At 36.8% G+C, this 20,811-nt stretch overlaps 1 protein-coding gene across 2 annotated transcripts in view; it reads left to right on the plus strand.

Annotated features, from left to right (window-relative positions):
* The window catches only part of GABBR2 (gamma-aminobutyric acid type B receptor subunit 2), a 630,870-nt gene that overhangs the window by 596,286 nt on the left and 13,773 nt on the right, over positions 1-20,811 (plus strand). For both annotated transcript variants that reach the window (XM_063451858.1, XM_063451859.1), the window contains exons 14-17: positions 9,954-10,064; positions 10,800-11,024; positions 14,463-14,645; positions 19,359-19,488. In XM_063451858.1, coding sequence (XP_063307928.1) covers positions 9,954-10,064; positions 10,800-11,024; positions 14,463-14,645; positions 19,359-19,488 — 649 coding nt within the window. The remainder of the gene's footprint in view (positions 1-9,953; positions 10,065-10,799; positions 11,025-14,462; positions 14,646-19,358; positions 19,489-20,811) is intronic.

The raw sequence follows: 20,811 nt of genomic DNA on the forward strand, positions 1-20,811 counted from the left end.
GGGGCTGGCAGAGCTGTAACTTACCTGTTCTGCAGCTCCTGTCAGCTCTCTCCTCCTCTGCGCCGTCCGTTCAGCACCTCGGTCAGCTCCTAGTGTAAGTCTCGCGAGAGCCGCGGCTCTCGCGAGACTTACAGTGTGAGCTGATAGAAGGAGCTGCACGGACGGCGCAGAGGAGGAGGGAGCTGACAGGAGCTGCAGAACAGGTAAGTTACAGCTCTGCCAGCCCCCCTCTCCCCCCCCACTGAACTGCCACTGGACCACCAGGGAAGGAGCCCCCCTCCCTGCCATATATCAAGCAGGGAGGGGGGACGAAAAAAAAAAATATATAAATAAAATAAAAAATAATAATAATAATAAAAAAAATTAATAACAAAAAAAAGGGGGATAAGGACCACTATGGGAGGGAGGGGGGGGGATAAGGACCACTATTGGAGGGAGGGGGGTATAAGGACCACTATGGGAGGGAGGGGGGGTATAAGGACCACTATGGGAGGGGGTGGGATAAGGACCACTATGGGAGGGAGGGGGGTATAAGGACCACTATGGGAGGGAGGGGGGGGGGTATATGGACCACTATGGGAGGGATGGGGGGGGATAAGGAACACTATGGGAGGGAGAAGGGGGATAAGGACCACTATGAGAGGGAGGGGGTGGGATAAGGACCACTATGGGAGGGGAGGGGGAAGTAAGGACCACTAGGGGAGGGGAGGGTAAGGACCACTAGGGGAGGGGTGAGTCAGGACCACTGGGGGGGGGGTGAAGGAACACGGGGGTGGGGAGGTAAGGACCACTGAGGGAGGAGGAGGGGAAGTCAGGACATATGGGGGGGGGAGGGGGCGGCGGGGGCGGCAAAAAATGTTTTGCCTACGGCGGCAAATATCCTTGCACCGGCCCTGCACACACTGCATTCATACACACACACACTGCATTCATGCACACACACACTGCATTCATGCACACACACACTGCACTCATACACACACGCTGCACTCATACACACACGCTGCACTCATACACACACGCTGCACTCATACACACACGCTGCACTCATACACACACACATACGCACACACTGCATTCATTATACACACACTGTAAATAAATATTCAATTAATATATTTTTTTTAGGATCTAATTTTATTTAGAAATTTACCAGTAGCTGCTGCATTTCCCACCCTAGTCTTATACTCGAGTCAATAAGTTTTCCCAGTTTTTTTGGATAAAATTAGGGGCCTCGGCTTATATTCGGGTCGGCTTATACTCGAGTATATACGGTATATAAAACTGTGCAATTCCTCATGCCACTGTTCAATTTAAGTACATTCTCAGACACGCTGTTGTGGCGTATGTCATTGCTATGTATAACATGCACAACAAAAATAAAGAATAAAAAAAATAAAAAATGATCTTCCCTGTGCTCGTGTCTAGTATGTAATAACGTCTAAATAAATTATAATTATTTTATAAATAAGCATGGAGAAAAGTTAAAAAAGTAATAGCTGCTTAAACATTGGCATCTAAATGTTCAACCCAATGGGAAATCTGGGAATCTAAGATTCATGGGAAACAGCTGGAATGCCAGATTGGAGCCATCATTGCCATAGATCTAAAATTCAGTCTGACAATGTCAGACCATCCAAATATTTTGCCTTGTACCCCAACTTACTTAAACATACAGTTTAGTACTTTTTTTTTTTTTTTTTACTAAGCCACAGTTATGCATCTTTATGCAAAAAAAAATCATTACTTTCTTTAAGTTGACTTCGTTATAATCAGGGTCTACAAATTAATATTTTTTGTTATTATTATTTTTGCCAACACTTACTAAGCATGTGTTACTCAGCATATAATAAAATACAAAAATGAGTTAATTCTTTATAAATAATTATAAATCCATGATAAATTATGGTGTATTTCTAATAGATGCTTGCACCATGTTTTTCTGATACTCTGTTGCATGTTTAGTTCTACAGCATATTATATGTGCAATGATGTCTTAAAAATCAGCGCCATGTAAGCAAAGAGGTTAAGAACGATCTACTCTCGATCCAGTCCATTACTTAGGAAAAGACACTATACGTTCCTTGTGCTGGTAAACCATCTATCTTGAATTGAATGCAATCTCTCCAGTGTTATGGCTCAGTGTCTTTATTATCCCCTACAGAGTGTTTATGCGTTGCTGCTGAACAGTCTTGATATCAAGTGGGCTCATTAACTCCCTCTGTGAATTCATCACAAGCCCAGCAAAGCTCTTCCAGATTTCATTCAACGTTCCATTTTTTCTGCAGGTGTACACAGCATCTGCAAATGTGTGCATCATTAATTATACTATAATATTTTTAGCCTCCTGTGCACAAGATGAGATCATTGTTACCTGCAAAATGATATTTTTTCATCATGCACTTTTGTCGCAAAATGTTAACGTTACTGATTAATGTAATGAATATTTTTTTTCTTCATTTTTTTTTTCAATATTTCTATGGATACATAGCAGTAGAATTAGGAGGAAATGGCCTATTTTAATCAAATGCATTATATGAAAGTAGACTGAGTCATTGAAGCTAGTGGAGCATTTAAGTTGTAACTACTAGGCACCAGTTCCTCCAGGCTGATTAATCGACAGTGAAAAAGATTGGAATAATAGCAGAATGATCCGATCTTGTCAGGAACTTTTGGCACTGCCCTTTTTTTGTAAATCTAGGAGCATATCAACATTGTTTGTTGAAATTTGATCCATCCTAGGTACTGGACACATGAGATTTACAAGACATAGAGACATTATTCTAATATTCTGTGCTAATATTTCATAACTTATCTGAAATAGTATAAGATAAAGAATACTACCGGTATATAGTCTTTCTACATGTCTGTGGATCCCCCAATATTCGCTATACAAAAACTAGAAAATGTGCAGTTGTCTAGGCAAAAATGTGCAATGGCAATCAGCAGTTGCTGAGAAAAGTAAGGTATTGTTATGCATAAAAAGAGGCATTCATTCTCCAGATGAAAATATTATTTGGCCTTTTTATAAATCAATAGTAAGATCACGCATTTAATATGCCACACAATATTGGGCACCTGTTCTAAAGTAGGATATTTTGGCATTAGAACAAGTGCAGAGGCTAATAAAAGGAATGGAACCTTTAAGTTATGAAAAAAAGTTAACAGATGTAAAACTGTTTAGAAAAATGGCACCTCAGGGGGAATATTGCATTATACAAGTATATGGGGCCTTTACAAAACATTGTTTTAAAATCTATTCATAACTAGGACACAGTGTCACCCATTTAGAGTGGAAAAAAAGAGATTTAGTCTAAGGCAAAGAAAGGTTTGTTTTTTTTACAATAAGAGCAAGAAGGACGTGAATTCTCTGACTGAAGAAATGGTTTCATCAGTGTCTGAACAGATTTTTAAACAACAACGGGATGTAGAAACCTGATATTCAGGGGTATAACATTGAATAGGTAGAGTAACAATATCTTGAAGCAAAGAGAGATCTCACTGCCATTCTGGGGTTGACAAGGAATTTTTTCCTTGTTTGTTGCAAAATTGGAAAGTGCTTCAAACTTGGGTTTTGTTGTTGTTGTTTTTTGGGGGGGGGGGGGGGGGGGTGAAGGATTGTCTATTTTTTTTCCCTTCTTTTTGATCAACAGCAAAAACAGATGTGAGAAAGGCTGAACTTGATGGATACAAGTCTCTTTTCAACTTGTGTGATATAGGTTAGGTGTATTCAAAACTCTCCTTCCTCGAGAACTTCAGCAGCCGGAGAATCTAGATGAAACCCAGCAAGTTTCTAGATATAACTACATAACAACTAAATTTTATTTATTTTTTAATATATTTATATTATATTTTTGTATGAATCATATCATATCACGCGCATACATTACGATCCTCAAAAAATAGTCCACTGATAATGAGATAACGCTTCTGGAGTCAGTGTGGTACCCCGTAATAGTTTTAATTAACTAATGTTTCTTATTAAAAAAAACTTCTGAATTTTACAGGAATATTTTATTTATTTATTTAATAATAGAAAAATAGTTTGCATAACTGTAAAAAAAAAAAAAACAATCATATACAACCTGTCCTTATGTTTAATCCATATAACAGTGCCACTGTTACTTTTCACATGAATTTTAAAAGCTCCATTACATGAGTAAACAACCAATATTGCTCAATGAACCTTAAAACTGTTATTAAAGTAGTAAGTCAAGTACAAAATTATTTCACCCAATAACAAATATAATTATAAAGGATTCATTTATCTCTGGTAATCAAATACCATTTTTTCACAGACCAAAAGTGAGAACTTTTTAACATTTTGTTAAAATCTATTTTATAAGGTTTACTTTTTTTTATTCTCCAAGTCAAGCCTCTTGTGTGCACTATTTGGTGGTTTATTTGTTCTGTCAAATGACAGTGTATGTTTCAAACAGGATTGCTGACAACAAGAAAAAAAAAATGTTATTACCGTAGTTATTATTAGAAAGTATTTTTGCAACTTACTATTGTGTTTTATCTTTGAATATGTTATTGCACCCTGAAAGACATTTCACAACTGAAGTTGGCACTGCAAAATGAAAATAATATTCCTTTGCCCTGTCATTGAGGTTCTAGTGACCTTGCACATGGTAATGATGGTTACAACATCTTGTGACAGCTTTATTTTGACTGATCTCTTAAAAATCCATAGAATAAAAGATTAAGAAGCTTATTCATACCATAGGAAGATGGAACAATGGCTTTATTCAATTCTCTAATAAGAACTAGACACATATTTAGTTTTATGTGTTTAAATCACAGTAAATATAGGGTAAACAAAAAAAAAAAAGTCAATGTTATAAAAAGTGGTATATATGGGTTGCACCGAATCCCCGTATTGATACCTCTTTTTTCAGGGCCTCTAATTATATTAGATGATAAAAAAAATCATTCACTCACTGAACATGAGTAAGTACAGCAAATAGGTCAGGGGAAGTACCAAGCTAAAAAATGACAAGATTTAACTAATCAGTCAAAAATACAGTGCTGCTTTTCATCGGTAAACTGTCAGCAAATGTGACATATGGTTTGACTTGCAATAATTGTTTAACCCCTTAAGGACTGAGCCAAATGTACACGTTGTGATTAAAACAAAACGTAAAACAAAACCTGGAATTTGACTATATGTCTGTTCAACCGTAATTCACCTCTTTCATATTAAGTGCACCCACACTTATTATATATAACTTATTCAGGGGAAACAGGGCTTTCATTTAACATCAAATATTTAGCTATGAAACATAATTTAATATGAATAAACTATAAAAAAAAAATGGGGGAAAATAAGAATTTTTTTGTAGTTCTACATGACATTTTAACTGTGAATGTCATAATACTGTTTGCTTTAACTGCAAGAAAATACACATATTTGGATTCAGCGATGTCTCACGTGTGAAACAGTACCCCCTATGTGCAGGTTTTATGGTGTTTTGGGAAGTTACAGGGTCAAATATAGTATGTTACATTTTTCAGTTTTTTTCCCATTGAAATTCGCAAGGTTGGTTACGTTACGAACATTAGACTAAAATAGTAAATCTCAAAAATATAGTGATATTTTAGTTACTCTGTGCCTATCAAAAACTAGAATCCTTCAAGTCTGAACAGAAAATGAAAAGCACCCTCAGAAAATAGTTTTTGGGTCGATTTTTGGAAAAAGGTGTGAAAAAAGTTTCTTCATGCCCTTGATTATATATTGCATGTTATATATTGACACACACAAATACTGTTAGAATTTATTATAGTTTATCTGTTCTTAAGATTTGTTTGTCTACATAACATACAATAAATACAACAAACCTTACTTAATAAGTAATTGAGGAGCCATGTTTTTCGATATCTGGACGTAAATTGTGAAAATTGGCTTAATGTAGCATGTAGTTTGGCATGTAACTCATGAGATTTTGTTAACCTTAATTATCTGTATTCATACGTAAGCTTTCTTCGAGATTCCCATTGTACTTTTAGTTTAAAATGAGTAATTATATACCAATTGTATGTAATTATTTAGAATAAAATAGTTGTGTATTTATTGGTCAGTTTATGTTACATGATGATGTAAACAATAAACATACAAATCCCACTTATATGAATTACACAAAATAATCACGTATAAATATATACTGTGCATTCAATCGATCTAACATAGACATTTTGTTGTATTTAGGGGAACAGTCATTCCACAAATTTCACAAATCCAGCAAAGAATGTATATACTTTGATTAAAGGACCACTATAGGCACCCAGACCACTTCTGCTAAATTAATAAAAACTGCTATGTTTACATTGAGGGTTAATCCAGCCTCTAGTGGCTTTCTCCCTGACAGCCCATAGAGGCCGCTTCCGCAATCCTCAATGCAAAAATCGCATTGAGGACACGCTGGAGGTCCATAGGAAAGCATTGAGTAATGCTCTCCTATGGGCGGTTTGAACACGCACGCGGTTCTGGCTGTGCATGCGCATTAGGAGCTGACGTTGGCAGGGGAAGGAGAGGTTACGAGCACCGAGGAAGCCTGGCGCTGGATTAAGGTAAGTGGCTGAAGGGGTTTTAACCCCTTCAGCCCAGCAGGAGGGGGGCCCTGAGGGAGGGGGGAACTAATAACCCTATAGTTCCAGAAAAACGTGTTTGTTTTCCTGGCACTGTAGTGCTCCTTTAAACACTTCTGGGCTTCAGGGTTGGAACTAAATTTTTGTGTATTCCCAACCGTGGAAGCACTAAAGAGATCAGTGTGTAGCAACTGAAGTACTCAGAAAAATAGTTTATGTCAGAAAATAAATACTTGCTGTCATATCATCCTTTAGTGAAATGTATAGCGTGTGAGAGACACATGCTCTTACCATAGTATTATTTTTTCTACAATAAACATTTATAAGGGAGCACTATAACAACTTTCTATTTTCTTACACATGGCATCATTTTCCTACATTTGATTCAGCCATATGGTGCTTCGGCTGATCCAAATTAAGTTAACGAAAAAAGATGTAAAAAAAATCAGAATTAGAGGAACGACCGTAAATGAAAATGGACATACTTGTTCATTGTACAGGGAGTGCAGAATTATTAGGCAGGACTTCCTCAGGGACCTCTTTCAATGCTCATCCAGTAACAGATACATGCTGTTTTCATTTTTATGTATCTGTTACTGGATGAGCATTGAAAGAGGTCCCTGAGGAAGTCCTGTTTGCACAAGGACGAAACGCGTAGGACCAGGATCTTTTATTTATATTGCTTTTATCATTTTATTTTTATTTTGTACACCCTCTTAAAATCTTTGTAAGTGAATAAATTGCCTTTGGAGTATTCCGTATGGTTGCTGTTTCTTTGGAATCTTTGGCTGACCTGGATCCCCTATTGGCTATCACTTGAGGAGGGAAAATCAAAAAGGAAAAAAAAACCCATCTCCATCGAGGGGAGGCACCCATAACACGCTTTATCATTCTGGAATATGTGAGTGCATATTAACCACTGCAAGCTTTATAATAGTTTTGTAGCAATATTTGCACTATGTTTTGTCCTCTATTATAGGTATACTAGCAGATACCCAAAATAGCCCATCAATTACACAGTGCATAATTATTAGGCAACTTCCTTTCCTTTGGCAAAATGGGTCAAAAGAAGGACTTGACAGGCTCAGAAAAGTCAAAAATAGTGAGATATCTTGCAGAGGGATGCAGCACTCTTAAAATTGCAAAGCTTCTGAAGCGTGATTATCGAACAATCAAGCGTTTCATTCAAAATAGTCAACAGGGTCGCAAGAAGCGTGTGGAAAAACCAAGGCGCAAAATAACTGCCCATGAACTGAGAAAAGTCAAGCGTGCAGCTGCCAAGATGCCACTTGCCACCAGTTTGGCCATATTTCAGAGCTGCAATATCACTGGAGTGCCCAAAAGCACAAGGTGTGCAATACTCAGAGACATGGCCAAGGTAAGAAAGGCTGAAAGACGACCACCACTGAACAAGACACACAAGCTGAAACGTCAAGACTGGGCCAAGAAATATCTCAAGACTGATTTTTCTAAGGTTTTATGGACTGATGAAATGAGAGTACGTCTTGATGGGCCAGATGGATGGGCCCGTGGCTGGATTGGTAAAGGGCAGAGAGCTCCAGTCCGACTCAGACGCCAGCAAGGTGGAGGTGGAGTACTGGTTTGGGCTGGTATCATCAAAGATGAGCTTGTGGGGCCTTTTCGGGTTGAGGATTGAGTCAAGCTCAACTCCCAGTCCTACTGCCAGTTTCTGGAAGACACCTTCTTCAAGCAGTGGTACAGGAAGAAGTCTGCATCCTTCAAGAAAAACATGATTTTCATGCAGGACAATGCTCCATCACACGCGTCCAAGTACTCCACAGCGTGGCTGGCAAGAAAGGGTATAAAAGAAGAAAATCTAATGACATGGCCTCCTTGTTTACCTGATCTGAACCCCATTGAGAACCTGTGGTCCATCATCAAATGTGAGATTTACAAGGAGGGAAAACAGTACACCTCTCTGAACAGTGTCTGGGAGGCTGTGGTTGCTTCTGCACGCAATGTTGATGGTGAACAGATCAAAACACTGACAGAATCCATGGATGGCAGGCTTTTGAGTGTCCTTGCAAAGAAAGGTGGCTATATTGGTCACTGATTTTTTTTGTTTTGTTTTTGAATGTCAGAAATGTATATTTGTGAATGTTGAGATGTTATATTGGTTCCACTGGTAAAAATAAATAATTGAAATGGGTATATATTTGTTTTTTGTTAAGTTGCCTAATAATTATGCACAGTAATAGTCACCTGCACACACAGATATCCCCCTAAAATAGCTATAACTAAAAACAAACTAAAAACTACTTCCAAAAATATTCAGCTTTGATATTAATGAGTTTTTTGGGTTCATTGAGAACATGGTTGTTGTTCAATAATAAAATTAATCCTCAAAAATACAACTTGCCTAATAATTCTGCACTCCCTGTATGGTTCACTTGGTTAATAATTCCACTACATTTTGTCTGAGAGTTAAGAAACTTACTTATACAATCACCCATTCGGTACAAATTTAGGAGAACTACAGTTCATAATGGAATGAATCTCCAAATCTAGTTTAGTGTATATGAAAGATAATGTTCTGTGGTTTATACAATCAATATTTATTTACTTCTTCCCTCTGCATAGTAGTACTTTATCACTCAGCACTATTCCATGTGTTTATACAACCCAGGTCAGGTAAATAATTTTCTGCTCCCCACTTTTTCATAATAGCATATCAATTAAACTGTACTGATTCCTCTCTAGCAACTGTCATTAGTCTAATACTATCCTTCCATTTTGTATCACTTTTCCCCACTCCCTCTAGCATGTAAGCTCATTGAGCAGGGCCCTCAACCTCTCTGTTCCGGTGTGTCCAACTTGTCTTACAACTACATGTTTGTTCGTCCACCCACTGTAAAGCACTGCGGAATTTGTTGGCGCTATATAAATAATAACATAATAATAATAATAATGTGGGATGAGTGTTATATAGGAGCTTCCAATATATCAAACTAGGCTTTTACCTAGAGCATTACTTTATTATACAAGTGTCATGTCTTCATAGTTCTGCCCCTCTCTCGACAGGTCTACCTGTGGAGGCATATTTCCCACTTTATAAGATTCTACTTACTTTATATATCTTTTGGCAACTTTAGGACTTGTCAGCCTTTTTAATGCCCACACCAAGCCTACAAAACATTTTATATTATTTATTGTATGTGTTATATGGTGCCGTGTCTTTAGCTGTCCACATCGTTATCTAAATCTACTTAATTAAACTATGGCATATAAAGGTTCATTTGTATTTTTAGCATCTTTCACTATTTGTCTTTTCTGCATTTAGAATGAAATATGTTTTGAATAAAAAATTTCCAACTACACCTTACACATTTTGTTTGTCCTTTCAGCCGGACCCTGCAGGAAGAGACATTGCTATCCTACCATTTCTGGAGCATTGTGAGAATACTCACATGACCATCTGGCTTGGAATTGTATATGCTTACAAAGGCCTTCTGATGGTAACCAATGTTTTTGTTTTTGTTTTTTTTAAACAAATGTATGTACATTGTCTTTGTGATTACATAGATACTACGGATATCTCGATAAGTTGCAGCTAGGGGCTAAATATGTTACCAGTAGACGAGAGCTTTTATTAATATGGCCCAGACCCACATGGAAACGTTGTAAACCATGATAAGAAACCACAATAAGACAACTTTATTTTACAATAAAAAAAGGTTTAACACATTCAACTGGTTCTGAAACCGTTTTGAACTTCACAATAGCTACATGTATGCCAAGCATTGTTAATAGTAAAGTACATGTATGGCAGTGCACACCCATCATATTCACAGTTAATGTTGGACGTTTGAGCTCAAAAGTACGTTTTTGATTTGTAGTAGTAGAGCATTTATCAATAATCTTACCAATTACTATTAATCATTGTCTGCTGGTCACATACAGTTTTACACTATTTATATTGTTATGTTTTTTATTTCATAAATGTATGAATGTGCAACAAGCAGAGATATCAGTGGATGGACATTTATATTGTAGATGATAACACCTTTTTTGTATAACTTTTTGTTTGGTGTACTTAAGTATATTAATAGTACTGTTAACTTTCCACTTGTCCTGTATTGGTGTATTGCAACATTTAGTTGTATTATGTAGTACCTCATTGTAATGCAACTCAAACAAATTTAACAAAAGACACTAACAGACATGTTCTTGATGTTCTTTATTTAAACTAGTTGTTCGGTTGTTTCTTGGCATGGGAAACTCGCAATGTGAGCATACCAGCACTGAATGACAGCAAGTATATAGGAATGAGCGTGTACAATGTAGGAATTATGTGTATAATTGGAGCCGCTGTCTCATTTCTCACCAAAGACCAACCCAACGTCCAATTCTGCATTGTGGCTTTAGTCATCATATTTTGCAGTACAATTACCCTCTGCCTCGTCTTTGTGCCAAAGGTGAGTTTGTTTAGGAATATAATCTCTGTCGTTTTCTTTTCTGTAATGATCAAAATGAAATAGTTTGGAAATGACTGCCATACCCAGACATTTTAAGTATATTTTAATGTAGAGAGAAGATGTTTCAATAACCATATATATTTTTATACTCCTATATAGATTTATACCAGGCAATCATTTTTACTAAGTATTATAACGCAGCTATTGTTTTCCTTCAAACAGTCTAAAAATATATTGTATTTTGAAATATATATGTAAATCTAATAAAATATAGTGCTCTGAGGAGGCACTCTTTCTCAATGTGAGTACAGACACCATTTTCAGATGCTCTGCTGCTACTCCTATTTGCCCTGCAGTTTGAGACACAGATTTTTATAATTTTTTATGAATTTGATCAAATTGAATGAGTGGACCCAACAGCATTTCATTGAATGACTATTGCACATATATTGTGTTTGCTTTCAAATTCAGGTAGACATATTCTACTATGATAAAAGGAAAATGTTATTTTGTAATTTAAAAGCTCTTTTTGAAATAATCTGATAAATTAAAAGTTTACTGCCCATTGAGTCAAGACATTGCTAAAGAAACATGAAAATGCACCATCAGCGTTTGTTCATTTCTTTTGACCTAGATTAATAAAATATTAAAGCACTATTTAAGTTGTGGAATTAAGGACTGGTAAAGCTATGTACGGTCACAAGCCCAGGTTTGTGTCAGTTATGATGCTTTCTATACCCGCACATTCTAGATTTCAATCGGTGCTGCAGTTTGATTCATTAACTCCTTAACCCCTTAAGGACACATGACATGTGTGACATGTCATGATTCCCTTTTATTCCAGAAGTTTGGTCCTTAAGGGGTTAAAGGACCACTCTAGGCACCCAGACCACTTCAGCTTAATTAAGTGGTCTGGGTGCCAGGTCCCTCTATGATTAACCTTTTTTATTATAAACATAGCCGTTTCAGAGAAACTGCTATGTTTATAATAGGGTTAATCCAGCCTCCAAATCCTCTAGTGGCTGTCTCACTGACAGCCGCTAGAGGCGCTTGCGTGATTCTCACTGTGAAAATCACAGTGAGAGCACGCAAGCGTCCATAGGAAAGCATTGTAAATTGTAAATGCTTTCCTATGAGACCGGCTGAATGCGCGCGCAGCTCTTGCCGCGCATGCACATTCAGCCAAAAGGGAGGATCGGAGGCGGAGAGCTCCCCGCCCGGCGCTGAAATAAAGGTAAGTTTTAACCCTTTCCTCATCCCAGAGCCCGGCGGGAGGGGATCTCTGAGGGTGGGGGCACCCTCAGGGCACCAAAGTGGTGAGGAGTGTATTTGAGCCGCATACAAGATGTTGCGGGACTACAATTCCCATGTTTCTTCCAAGAGGAGGAGGATTGGAGTTTTACTTAATAAAAGCAGTTTATTGTCCTGATCTTGGTGTTGAGTGTTGCAGGAATCCATGTTATACAGCAGGGGTAGGCAAAGGTCCGCACTTCAGATGTTCTGCACTACATTTCCTACAATACTCTTACAGCCATAATGCTTGCAAAGCATCAGGGGATATGTAGTCTACAACAACTGGAGTGCCGAAGGTTGCCTTCCCCTGCTATAAAATATTGCATTTGTTTTTCTTGCTTTCAGAAAAATGCAGTATCTCTTTAATAAAACTGGGGGGTGGGGTGGAGGGGGGAGAGGGGTGTCTTTGTTTTTTGTTACCCGTTTGCTTTTAGGTTTGTTTGTTTTTTAAAAAAATTACATTTGACTCGAGACAGGGTGTTACAAAACATATAATCGTAATTCTAGCTTTATATGTGATTGTAATATCTGCATTTCCATTAAACATTACCTTTTTTTTTTCTATTCTTTCCCGTATCTCAGTTATTTTTCTTCTCCATCCTTTCCAAACAAGGCTGTTTGCGGATTACACATTTTGCAAGAGGATTATCATCATGTGATTTTGTAGTTAATAGTAGCTTCATAAACTGAGTGGACTTAATGTGAAAACGCACACATGTCCTGTCCAGCTGTTTCTACACACAAGTCTGCCCATCCTTGCTAGGGGATTGTGGATTCATATCAGTCTGCATGCGTTTCTTCATGTTTAGGCATATTTTCGCTCATATGGAAGAATGAAGACTGCCAATAACACCGAAGATTAATTAGCAACACTCCCTATTCATTATGTGGCACTAATCTAATAAAAACCAACCAATGTTCCACTAATTTACATGGTGAACTAGCACAGCTGCGAGCTTCGGAAAGCACTGGAATCTGACTAATGAGCCACAATTATTTTAAATGGCCCCACCCGTGCCCCTTAATTTGCAGTGTCTATTTTAAGTATCCAACAACACCAGAAATGAACATTTAGTACACTCAGAACCCATATACGTTACTTTTATATTTTTACATACAATGATATAGATGTATTTTCCTAAATTTTTTAATTCTACGAAGGTAATAAATAAAAAAAATTAAACCCATCGCCCTTCTCTTTAGAAACGAAACACGATTGCTATTAGTTTGAATTTTGACCTTTATAAATAGTTAATATTTGCTCTCATTTTTAATCACACAAATTACCGTCCTATCCGTGTGATAGATGGCACCCATACATTTATGACAATACCTCACATTCCTCTGCTTCTTTTTGGCATCTCATATTTTTCTCTAGAATCATTCCTAAAAAAAAAAATTGTGTAGTGGTTCCCTTAAATCAGCCCAATCTTTTGTTGTCTTCCAAATCTGATCGCTTTGAAATTGTATTTTATTAATCAAATCTGCCATTTTCCGCCCAGTCGTTAGTTTATCAAAATTCCCTGTAAAGATTTACACAGGTCCAGCTTGTGTTGCCTTACTTCTTGTTGTGTTTTAAATTTTGTGTTTTTGTGTGTAGATCACATAAAATCAGGTAATACAGCATGATATGTTCCTATAAAGACCAGGGTAAACTGTAGGACTGAATAATTAGATTCTATAAAAATACTAAAAAAGTAAAGCACTTAGCAATTCATTGAACATGCAATAAAGTCTTTAACAGGTCAAATACTTGTCAAAGCCCAATAAATTAAAGCAATAATTTAAAAAGAACCAAAGCAGCTCCCTATGTGTGACAGCTAGAGGTGTAAATATCCATAGATCCCTTCATGGTTAAGATGTATTTGGCAAATGGTTACTATTTCAACAGGGGCCACTTTCAATTACTACCATCTCCAAATGACTTATGATGGAAGGATGATAAAATTCATGGGCTAATTGTTGTCAGCCACAATTGCATTGTAACAATCAATTCACTAAAATCCTCACTGATAATTGACCTACAATGCAATTACAAAGACATTGAAACATAGAAATAATGTTTATGGGGTTATTTGAATGTGATATGTGCTGGCTGACTGCAAGCCTATTACAAAATAAAAACGTATATTTCTATCTTCATAGTTAGTCACTCTGAGGACAAATCCTGACGTAGCAACACAAAATAGAAGATTTCAGTTCACACACAATCAAAAAAAAGAAGACTCTAAGACATCAACATCGGTCACTAGCGTGAATCAAGCCAGCACATCCCGGTTAGAAGGGCTGCAGTCAGAGAACCACCGTTTAAGAATGAAAATAACAGAGGTAACTAAATATCTGCTGCTGAATAATCAAACACCTGTCTTGCACCATCATGCTGGTGGATTTTCCAAAAGACCATATTGACATACAGAAATGGACATCACTGGGCTGTCAACCAGATGCTCCTTTACCCACAACATTAAGATTGAACGCTACCATTTAAACAGACCGTTATTGACTATATGGTATTAAATTTATTTTAAATAGACACGGAACTCTGAAACCTAATGGTCTCTGTAGATTTGAGGCAGGGGATTTTTAGTCAACTTTTTGTGTGATATGCCTGCTATTAGATAATGAAAATGACATATCGAAGAGAAGACGTTTTATTAACTCGTGTTAAAAATAAAACTTGATGTCATGCCTTTATCGAGCCCTCATTCATCACAATGTCTAAAACACCCATGCTTGATGAATGAGCTATGCAGACTAACATAGCGTTGGAATTTATTTTAATCACATGGGGAAAAGTATCAATCATCGATAAATCTCTCCCTGAGATGTTCAACTGTGAGAAAACGTATTTAAGCAAAAGCTTAGCATTTATCATCACTGCTTTTTGACGACCTCACAGGTGATTATTAATTAGGTTCGTTATATAGAAAATCTGGATACTGGAAAATCAATGTCTACAGTTCAAGTTTCTTTCTTTTAGTAAATTTAATGTAAACCGATCCATTAATAAATCACCAGGAAAGTATTAAATTATCATTAAAAGAGCCACACCACAAACATAAACAACCTTGAATCTTAGACAGCAATTAATAAAACTTTGATATATTAAATTGTGAACGGATGTGTTTAATTCAAGCTTATTTTCAGGTATTACGCTTGCAGGAGGTCACTTACATACTGCTAACAGGATGTTCTAAGGTGGTATGAACACATTTCAACTAAACTTGAGCAAAGAGGAAACATTTATTTTTCCCGTAAATTAAATGTCGCGCGGGACCTCTGACACTTGTTCAAATGACTGTTCCGCTTTGGCAGTTTCATTCTTGGAAAATATTTGTGAAAAGAAGTCCTCATGCATAGACCAAAAGTCGCCTATCCACCCAAAAGACAGACAGCCACTAGAGGGGGAGTTAACACTAGCAGGTAAATATTGCAGTTTATAAAAACGGCAAAAACTACATGCTCAGGGTTAAGGGTGATGGGAGTTTGCACCCAGACCACTTCAATGAGCTGAACTGGTCTGGGGTCCTGCAGTGTCCCTTTAAGGTGCTTCGGAAATACAGAATTCAGTTAAACCGTTGATCAGCCTAAATTCGGACAAATTCCACTTTGACCGAAACCAAATGCACAAGTTTAATTTATTATTATTATATTATTTATAGAGCGCCGTCAAATTCCGCAGCGCTTTACAATTTTACAATTTGAACTAATATTACCCTTCTCTTTTGCAAAAAAAACAACATGCTTTTTCCCACCGTGCACCTGGCATCCTTTTCACGATAGAATATTATTTTATAATATATCATAACGTAGACGCAGAAATTGAGAGGATGGATGAGGAGTAGCATCTTAGCCAAAAATTACTATCACACTAAGTAGATTGTAATATGTATATATTATCTCTATGTTGGGCATTGATATTCTTTACTTAAGCTAGTCAATGAGCTATGCATGTCAAGGTGCTTAGAAAAAGGCTCTACTGGGTAGATAACAAAATACAAGATTAAAATAGATAGAAAGGGGAGAACCTGCAGAAACGCCCTTCAAAGATTGCCCATCAGATAGAAGATGCAGACTTTTGAGGTCTAATGTCTTTTGAGCATCTGCAGTAAAAATCGGACATCCTGCATAATACTACGTACAAAAATGAAAAAGTGTCATGCACTGTATAATGATTTTCCTAAAAACATTTTTTTCTGGTCAGAAATGTGTGAGGTGCAGTTTTATTGATCTTAAAACGAAATAAGAGACCACATTAATTTAAATTAATTGGTAAAAAGGTGAGCGGGATCACCTAATAACATTTTAGCTTTAACCCCTTAAGGACCAAACTTCTGGAATAAAAGGGAATCATGACATGTCACACATGTCATGTGTCCTTAAGGGGTTAAAGATAGTAAGCAAATATGGTTAAACATATAAACCAGCTATTTTGCTGATTGGTATAAATGTTTTAAATATAGAGATTTTGGCTCAGTAGTTAGAGCTCGTGCATTAATAGTAGCAAATGTAACTGCACTATTTTTGGGTGATGCAAATCTTCTATGACACATTATGTGGTAATTAAAGGAAAGCCTAAATCATGCATTATTAAAGATTAAAATAATTCTGTCTGCATGGAGAATCAAAGCACTGCTTTAACCATAGACAAGGTTTTATCTACTAGTGTGACTATTGAAGTTTGAGCAACTACTATTTAATGAAAACTTTTAAGTAATTTCTGATAAATTATGAATGGATGTAAGTTTGGATCAATCTTTTTCTTCAGTTACCATTCATTATTCGTAATATTCTTACTTATTGCACTGCATAATGTGAAGATGTAGGCCTTGATTTAATTAGCTTTCCAAATGTTTGCAAATTGTTAGAAAATCTTTTCAAATTAATTAATTTACAAAAATCACCAGGGACTTTAATGGTGATGTCTGTAAAAAAAAATATTTGGAGCATTGTGTATGCATTTGGTGGCTGCTGATGGTATTGCGTGTGTGTAAAGTGAGCTTTTTGTGGTTTGGTGTTTTGTGTAATAAGGTTGGTTTCAGTTTCTTTGTGTTTGTGGTGTGTGGCTAGGGGTGGTATTGTGCATGTCTAGTGGCTGTAGAGAGCGAGTGGCTATATGTGTCTTATAGTGTGTGTACAGGGCATGCATCAATTATGTGCATAGGAGCTGTGGTGTATATGTGTGTGCATAGTCGATGTAGAGAGTGAGTGTGTTTGAATTGGGTTTTATATGACCTGTATTGCGTGTGGTTGAATGAAAGAGGAGCAATATATATATATATATATATATATATATATATATATATATATATATATATATATATAATACAAGTGAAATGGCACTCACCCTTACTGATGACACAATATTAGATTGTATGCCCTGGTGCACTCCCACGCTGATTATATATGATATATGTAGAAAAAAGGATGCACTCTTGGGTCTTTGAAATAGTAGAAAACTTATTTAATCCATCATAAGGTATACCTTATGATGGATTAAATACGTTTTCTACTATTTCAAAGACCCAAGAGTGCATCCTTTTTTCTACATATATTATATTTTTTTTAGAATAATATATATTATTCTAAAAAAATACATTTTATTCCGCCTCCCTTTTTCTTACCTTTGGCCAGGGAGACATTGAAAACCTTAGTGGTCTGGTAGTCTTTGGTGACTCTAGACCTGCACCTCGAGTTCATTCTTCTCACAAGCTCCTGCCCTGTCATGTGTAACTACAGCAACGCTCCAAACCATTGAGGAATATCCTCCAGCCAGCATAAGTGCAGATTTAGATGAAAGTTCCCCTGGTTCTCCCTTTCCTTCCTTTCCTCCCATATCCTGGATATCTCCCAACTAACTGTGGCGGCAGAAAGCAAGGCCCTGGATGGGCTTGCAGGGAAGATCATTTGACTTCCCCTGTTGCCCTCAGTCCATGGCTATGGCGGCCCACTGGGCATTTGTCCAGTTTGACCAGTGTCCTGTCCAAGCCTGATAATGTCTAGCCTCCTCAAACACACAATACAACCCCTATCCTATGAAAGACACACACCAGCAACCATCCAAATTAAGGGTCCAATTCACATGCATCCACTTACTATTCTGAAAATAGGCCCATCCACACGGAACCCCACAACAGCCTCCCTTCCACACATGTAGCTCTACATGTAGCCTCCCTCCACATACACAACCATTATCCCTACATACCCCTACAGAGTTCCCAGAAACAAGCAACACCACAAGAAGCCTACCCTCACAAACAGCAACCCCACAAACATACACCACCACCACAAGACCAAGCAGTGCCCCCCTATACACACAACCCTACAAGCAGCCTCCACACACTTACACACACAGACAGACATTAATAAACACCATTCAAATGCCTCAAACTAGACACATTCACCCATCCAATCATATACCCCAAACTAGTTGGATTCCCGCATCAAATCACATATGAAAAACTTTTTGCATTTTTTTATGTATGTATGTATTTGTATATATATATATCTATATATATATATACACACATACATACATAAATGCAAAAAGTTTTTCCATATGTGCTTTGATGTGTATATATAGTTAAGGGTGTGCATTTAGGAAGAAGAGTAAATCCGCTAATATGTTTCAAACATTAAAAAACAAAAAAAAACAAAGCAAATTAAAAATAAAGTAAAAAAAAAAACAACAATAAAAACAGTGCTCATGGGCAGATTGGTTGAGGAACAATAACATTTTCTTATTGGAAATAAATTAGGTTGGCCTCAGTATCAAAGATGGTGAAAAAGAGGAAAGGCACATGGAGAAGAACAGAAAAAAAAAACGTATTGGTGAGGTGACAATGGAGCTATTAGACAAGTGGAGAAACAATCTTCCAGAATTCTAAAAACACATGCTCTGAGGGGATTCAGATAGCCTGTATTTTACCTTATTTCCATTAATAAAGACAATAGAAACTGCTTTATAAATTACTTTATAAAGCAATAGAACATTTTCAGATTTTTAATAATAATGTGATATTGTTTATTTTTGGCGTATAGTTGGACAAAGACCTGGAAGAAGTGACAATGCAGCTTCAAGATACACCTGAGAAAAGCACATATATCAAACAGAACCACTACCAGGACCTAAATGATATCCTTAGTATACGAAATTTCACAGACAGCAAAGGTAAGAACGCACAGCTTCAATATAAGCTGTTGTATAGATTAAAAGATTATATTTATCTCAGGAAATTGTTTATTCATCCAAATAAACGTATACGTAATATCTAGCAAATAATCACTAAATGGTGTGTGTGTTTACAGTAGCTCTTATAGCAGAACTATTACTATGCAAATGTTGTATTTTGCACCTAATGTACACCACCATAAACAATACATGTTACCATCAGCCTAATAACAACATTATTACAAAAATATCAAAATCCCCTTATAAATAAATGTCTCAATGGCATGACAAATGTCTAGAGATAGAAGCAAAATGGCTACATCTACACAAGTACAGCATACACTTAGTTATTTATCTAGCATTAATATATTCCACAGCACTGCACAAAAAAATAAAATAAGACAAACAATGCTAAAAAAAAAACAAAAAAAAAAAAACAGCAATTGGATAACTACTTGCCAAAACATGATATTCATGGATATAATGTTTAATTAGTGGGGTAAGCTTCTTGATCCAAGGAGATATCGGACTATCATTCTGGGGTCAAGAAGGAATTGTTTCCTAGTTTGTTGCAAAATTGGAAGGGCTACGAACTAGATTATTATCTTCTTTTGGTTCAACAGCAAAAGCAGATGAGAGAGAGGCTGAACTTGATGGACCCATGTTTCTTTAAAGCTATGTAACTATGTTTCTACTTTGCAGTTGTATGATTGGTGCAGAGCAGAGTTGCCAACCATCATTTGCTTGACAGCATCTAATTGACAGCTTCTCTAAAACTAAGGCAATAAGCATCAGGATTTTCTCTGTGACAGTTGATTTTATAGGATGAGTTTGAATAGGGGTGTAACATGCAGAATACTTGTACCGCTAATAAACTGAGCATTGTGAACAGTATTCCTAACAATCTCATACTTCACCCCTCTTTTCATATTTGCAAGCAGCAAGTGCCATTGCTCTCAACTAGCAGCTCAGTCACTGCTTTTATGGTTGGTCAGTTGTAAACACCCAACTAATAACGTGTGCAGGAGAACAGAATATTGAAAGGCGAGGATGGGGTTTGGGACTGGACTGTACTTTTTTAAATTTTATTTATTGTAATCTTCAGTAACAAAGTTTTTTTTGGAACTAATGCATTCCACTAACCCAATAATTGCCCTTCTCTCACTCCTATATTAACATCATACTGACCCTTGCAGTCCCCACCTCCTGTTTCTTACCCCTCCTACCCATCTTGATTGTACGTTGCCATGGGAATAGAACCCATAACTCCTCCTGTATTTATTTGTCATATATATTGTACCTATTGTCTTTTTATGTGCAACT

Source organism: Pelobates fuscus, chromosome 4 (genome assembly GCF_036172605.1).
Source record: "Pelobates fuscus isolate aPelFus1 chromosome 4, aPelFus1.pri, whole genome shotgun sequence".
Classification (NCBI taxonomy): domain Eukaryota; kingdom Metazoa; phylum Chordata; class Amphibia; order Anura; family Pelobatidae; genus Pelobates; species Pelobates fuscus.